This window comes from Pinus tabuliformis, chromosome 7 (assembly GCF_031772625.1).
Source record: "Pinus tabuliformis cultivar Carrire ecotype Pingquan chromosome 7, CPIR1, whole genome shotgun sequence".
In the NCBI taxonomy this organism is placed as follows: Eukaryota; Viridiplantae; Streptophyta; class Pinopsida; order Pinales; family Pinaceae; genus Pinus; species Pinus tabuliformis.
The window spans coordinates 1,164,054,231-1,164,060,868 of NC_142293.1; the positions used below are offsets into that span (position 1 = coordinate 1,164,054,231).

At 34.8% G+C, this 6,638-nt stretch overlaps 1 protein-coding gene across 1 annotated transcript; it reads left to right on the forward strand.

Moving 5' to 3' along the window:
• Positions 1–262: 262 nt before the first annotated feature.
• LOC149251616 (1-aminocyclopropane-1-carboxylate synthase 7-like) lies at positions 263–3,457 on the forward strand. The gene is made up of 4 exons (XM_089456553.1): positions 263–651; positions 1,658–1,789; positions 1,911–2,071; positions 2,302–3,457. The coding sequence occupies exons 1-4, from the start codon at positions 451–453 to the stop codon at positions 3,188–3,190; spliced, it is 1,383 nt and encodes a 460-aa protein (XP_089312679.1). The 5' UTR covers positions 263–450; the 3' UTR covers positions 3,191–3,457.
• Positions 3,458–6,638: the final 3,181 nt, after the last annotated feature.

Below are 6,638 nucleotides of genomic sequence, written 5' to 3' on the forward strand. Positions count from 1 at the left end.
TCTGTATTTCCTAGACATACTATTCCATTCAATTGAGAAACAACAGTGCCGTGTGGGACAGGACATCAACTATTTTATGCAAAAACAGGAACAAAACGTACGTGGAAAACGTAAAACAAGTCGTCGTTTTTAGCCGTCTTCTTGGAAATCAACATTCCACTGTGTGCAGCGTCTGGATTTTCAATCCATTCTCATTTCTGAATCTTCCTTCCCTCGTCGTTAGAGAAAATGCTTCTGCTGCTGTTTGGAGATTATGGTGGGAATACCTATAAAAGTCATGGCGTCACGCACAAACCTACAGTAGAATCGGAATAGTGCTTCATACGGGCACACGCGTCTTAAATACTGGTGGTCAGTAGGTATGCTTCATTCATCACTCGGAACTGCTGATCTGAATACAGTTACCAAACCCACACCAGTGGCCAACGGAATTGTCAGTAGGTTTTCAAGATGGAGATATCGATGGACAATGCAACGCGACAATCCACTTCGTTTCCTGCAGGAGGAGACCGCCTGTCATCGTTGGCTGCGTGTAAAGCTCACTGGGAAGACTCTCCTTACTTCGAGGGCTGGAAGGAGTATGCCACAAATCCTTACCATCCCATAAACAACCCATCAGGAATCATCCAAATGGCCTTGTCAGAGAATCAGGTATATTCTATCATTTCATATAATCATGTATGTATGAGTTAATGGAATTTATCCAGATGACATTTGCAGCGAATCAGGTATACTTTATCATTTCATATAATCATACATGGATATGGGATTGGTAGATTATAGGGTATTATTAACCTAATTTCATATAGAGTACGTCGTCCCGGTTAGGGTTTTTGCTGGATTGGGTGAGCTGGCATCCAGTCCCAGATGGGGACGAGTTCAATCCTTCTGCAGTGATTAGATTTTTATTATTGGACATTCCGGAATCTGCAATTCAGATAAGCATAGATTATAGTGTATTATTAAGCTAATTTCAAATAGAATAGAGCATTCCTGTTAGGGTTTGGGTTGGATTAGATACCATATTGTTCCAGATGGAGAAGATCTCAATACCTTTAGTGATTAGATTTTCTGGACATTCTAAAATCTTTAATCCCGATAAGGATAGCAATTCAGATAAGGATAGATTATAGTGTATTATTAAGCTAATTTTAAATAGAATAGAGCATTCCTGTTAGGGTTTAGGTTGGACTAGATGCCATCTTGTTCCAGATGGAGAAGATCTCAATCTCTTTATTGATTAGATTTTCTGGACATGCTGAAATCTGCAATCCGGATAAGGATAGCAATTCAGAAGAGGATAGATTATAGTGTATTATTAAGCTAATTTGAAATAGAATAGAGCATTCCAGTTAGGGTTTGGGTTGGATTAGATGCCATCTTTGTTCCAGTTGGAGAAGATCTCAATCTCTTTAGTGACTGGATTTTCAGGACATTCTGAAATCTGCAATCCCGATAAGGATAGCTCGGGCCGAATAGGATAGGAAGAATTTTACAATCGTTGAAATTTAGTTTTACTTTGCTCTGGCATACAGAAAATTGGAGTTTAACATCCAGAATATTGAAGGAAACTAGCAAATTTCAGGGAAATAAATTGCAAACAACTCGAAGTGCATCGGATTTGAAAGATAATTGCATTGTTTGAAATTACTTGCAGCTGTCATTGGATTTGCTAGAAAGCTGGCTATGTACGCATCCAGAGGCGTTGATTTGGGCGGAGGAGGACGCTTCAAGATTTAGGGAACTCGCGTTCTACAGAGATAACCACGGCCTCCCTGCTTGTAGAACGGTAAAAAATTGTAACGCGCCTACAAAGAGGACATATTTTCTACCAGTCTAGAATTGTCTTTCACCTAATCAAAACCAAAATGAAACTAATGCTTATTGAGTATGGTGAATGGTTGAAGCAGGCAATTGCGATGTTTATGGAAGAAATTGGAGGAAGAAAAGTGAAGTTTGAAAGAGACAGAATTGTTCTTACTGCAGGAGCAACAGCAGCCCATGAGGTTTTAACTTTCTGTCTCGCTGATCCAGGAGAAGCTTTTCTAGTACCAACGCCATATTACCCAGGGTAAATCAATTAATGAAAATTTAGTTTGGTAGCGGTAGTTTAGTCTCCACGGTCAAGTAATCATTAATTACAGTCCCCTCATTGCAATACTAATAACTAGTTAATATTTTGTATGTGCTAAAATTTCGAAGTCCTGATAGTATTAACTAGATCATTTCAATCTATTCTTATTATAACATAGTTAACTTCTAAAGTGAAAATACAACTGAATCGATCTTTTGTTATTGCAGTTTCGACAGAGATTTAAAATGGCGCACAGGTGTGGAGATCATACCCGTCCACTGCAGCAGTTGTAACGATTTTCGGATAACGATACCTGCCCTTGAAGCAGCCTATGAGCAAGCCAGGGATCGAAATATACAAGTTAAGGGCCTTCTGATTATCAATCCTTCAAACCCATTAGGAACCACTATGGACGCTTCGACTCTAAGAAATTTACTTGCTTTTGTGTATGAGAAGAACATTCATCTTGTATGCAACGAGATCTATTCGGGATCAGTCTTTTCATATCCAAAATTCACAAGCATTGCAGAAGTTTTGGCCGCTGATAAAATTTCTCAGACCGACCGTGTTCATATCGTTTACAGTCTGTACAAAGACCTAGGACTACCGGGCTTCCGAGTCGGAGTCATTTACTCTTACAACGGTACCGTTGTTGCGGCTGCTCGTAGAATGTCCAGTTTTTCCCTGGTTTCCTCCCAGACACAGCATCTGATTGCTTCAATGCTACCCGACAAGGAATTTGTAAGAGAATATTTAGCAGAGAATAGTAAGAGGCTGCAAAAGAGACACGAAATGTTCGTTTCTGGACTTCGTGTGGCTGGCATCAATTGTCTGAATGGCAACGCCGGTTTGTTCTGCTGGGTGGATCTCAGACATCTTCTGCAATCCCGTAACGAAGAAGGAGAGATTAGACTGTGGAAGATAATCTTGAAAGAAATCGGCTTGAATGTTTCACCCGGATTTGCTTGCCACTGTAGTGAACCTGGGTGGTTTAAGTTCTGCTTCGCCAATATGAACGATCAGACCGTGCAAGAGTCGCTGAATCGTATTCAGCTCTTTATGGAGAGGCAGAAATCGAATCAGCGATATGATCGGGGGCGGAGCATGGTCCGCTGACGAAGGTGCTGGATGTCCATTCAGATTGATGCTTGCGGCTCGAACAAGCAACCAGATCGGATAGGACAAAAAAAATAAAAAACATGAAAGTGCAGTTTTAGTTCATTCAAATAAGTTGCGTTTCGACTGAGAGTCATCGGTTCCTGATGTGTTTCTCCATAATTGCTTAGAGGTCGTGTCATGGCCTCTAGAAGATATCATTCATGTGAGAAGTCGAGTGGCAAAATAATTAAAACCAATGTTTTCAATGATAATTTTTTATTTTTATTTTTGGGTTAGTTCCAACAAGAAGGCATTTTACTTAACTAATACAATCTCAATTTTGCATGTACTAAGATAACTATTGATGTATTCTGGTTTAGATGTCAGTAAGTATTGTGAATAATTTTATTTATATTTAAAATTTTCAAATTAAAATTGCCTGTGTGAAATAACTATTGATGTATTCTGGTTTAGATGTCTATTAGTATTGTGAATATTTTTAGTTATATTTAAAAATTTCTGCTAAATATCAGTGGGTGTTATTATAAATTCATAATTATTTAACCTTTTAGGTTTTAAATGATTAATTATTTTGTTATAATTTTAAGATGATTTGGTTTTTCTTTTATATTTTTATTGATTAATTATATTAAATTTTTAAATTTAAACTTAATTATTAAAAAGTTGAATATTAATGTTTATTTCTGAATATGATTTCTAAAGTTTTAATTTAAAATTATTAATAATTATGATTTTATCATGAAATATTCTAGAATATTTATAATACTATTTATAAATCAAATATTATATATTTTAATTAAATTAATTAACTAAAAAAAGTTATATGAACCATCTGTTTATATAGATTAAAAGTATTTATAGTAAAGTGAGGAAACTTATATATTAATTATTTTTATAATTAATAATAGTAATAATTTAAATTATTTTTTTATATTTTAATTTAACTACAATAATTTTCATGTAAATGATTAGGATTTAAATTCTATAAAATATTTTATAATATTGTTATTGGTGGTCATATTGAAATTTATCTGAAAAGTTGTAATATATTTATGATAATAACTCTCTTAGAAACTTAATATATTTACCCAGTGAAGATTGTACAAATTTAATGAGTGTTAAGAATATGTTAATTAAAAGATCCTAGATAATCAACCTTATCATTCAGTGTAGATTTATTGCGTCGAGATTTAATATATTTAACAAGAGAAGATTGTACAAATTTAATGAGTGTCAAAAATATGTTAATTAAAATATTCTTGATAATTATTCTTCTCATTCAATGTAGATTTATTGCTCGGAGATGTGCATTCTACACTTCGTTGTGTAGGTATCTCACGTCATTAAAAAATAATAAAAATATTTTTTTACTAATGTAAGCCAAAACATTAGCTTGAGTCTAAATTATATTTAACTTTTTAATCTTATTAGTAGATTAAGATTAATTATTAAAATATAACTATATAATTTGAATAGATAATAAAAAGCTATCTCATGGGTTTAATAATTTTTTTTTATCATATACCTGAATTTGAATGGATCATAAATTTACCTTTAACAACAAAATTTACAACATTAAAATTTCAAATTGGGTAAAATATTAAGCATTTTTACTTAGATTATACCCAAAGGGCATTATTGATCACAATCCTTACACAAAGAACTGCATATAATCCTTGACACAAAGAATCTAAAATCCTGCTACAAAATATTTTAATATTTCTTTTAATTAAATATTTGTGAAATGAATCTTTAGAGACAAAAACCATATCCTATCATATATTAAAGTCTTTAAAGACATAAATATTTCCATATCAAAGTTCTAATATTTTAAAATATTAAATTGATGTAGTTTTATTATAAATTTTGTTATCATGCGATAAAAAAATTATTAAATTTAATAACTCTCGATTAATATATATATATATATAGGTGGAGAGATAGAGGGTGTGACAAGGGAGAGATGGAGATAAAATGAAGGAGAGGGGAGAGGAGGAATGGAGAGAGAGAGAGAGAGAGAGAGAGAGAGAGAGAGAGAGAGGTAGGAGATAAAATGAGAGAGGGGAAGGACTAGAGAGAGGACTTGAGAGAGAGGAGGAGAGAGGTAAGGATAGAGAGGGAGGGACAAAGAGATGGAGTTGGAGGGGGGGAGAGATAGTGAACAAGAAAGAAAAAAAGAGAAAAGTATGTAGAGGGAGAGAGAGAGAGGGGGAGTGACAAGAGAAAGATGGAGAGAGTGATGCAGGAGCATTCAACCCAAGAGAAAATCATTGTAATTAAGTAGACATAGGGGGTCATATATTTTTAGGAAATTAGATTCCTAAGTGATGAATTAATGTAACATTAGGCTTTTAAATGCACAGAATAGGAAATAATTAGATAATGTGAGGTTTTTTGTAAATTCTCTCAAATAAATGAGAACATGAGTGGGTAGTAATGAAAAAGAGTTCAAAATCAATTATAACTCTTAAAGCAGTTCACGATTCGAGGAACTAAAGAGAGAGTACTTAGGAATTAATTGAAGTAGAAGTCGACAGAGAACATTTAGGAGTTAGTTCAGTAGATCTAAGACATGAACCAGAATTAGTTCAACAGAACTCTTTGGTATAAATGGAAGCCTACAGATAGAGTAGCGGAAGGAGGCCATGATAATGAAGAATAGGCTTGTGAGAGATAGAGAGTATCGAATGTAATCATTTGTTTACACTTATTATACATAGGTTTATTGCGTAATGGTGTGAACCGGGTATTTATGAATGCATTACATGTGAATTTGTAGGTTTTGTACAATGTTGTAGGCAGAATTCTAAAGAATATGCATAGGCACAGAATGATTTAGAGGAATCATAAATGGGTCATTAGATCTAGTTGAAGATCAGAGTGAAGCTCTGGGGAGAAATAACGAAGGGGGATTTCGCAGAAGAGAAATCTCAGAGGAAGCTGAGCAGTTGAACCTTTGAAGAAACCTTAAGAAAAGCCCGAACCATGGAGAATCGCTAAAGAAAAAGCATAAATTCTAAGTGAAAGGAACGATCGGGGAAGTGAAGAAACGATGAACAACGACCATTAGATCTTGAAGATCAGCGGCCAAGATCCAATCACAGAGAAGGCAGAGGAATATCACATCGGCAATTTTGTAACAGTGAAAGCAGATTTCGGGCGGCCTCCAAACCGTAAGCGGTATTAAAGGACGAGTTTCGATTCCACTCATTAAACAATGTATGGTAGTGAGAGGAGAGAGGAAACCACTTTATCAGGTTGTTAATCCTCGTGCTTATTATCTATCTGATATCAACAGCAACCGTCAGATCTATTGGGTGCAGATCGACGGTGGAGAATAGGAACGCAAGTTCAAATGTCTAGGAGTAATGTCAACCGTTGGATCAGAGGATACAACAGATCATCAAGATTTGATTAGAGGCATTGGTGATCTGATATCAGAGGA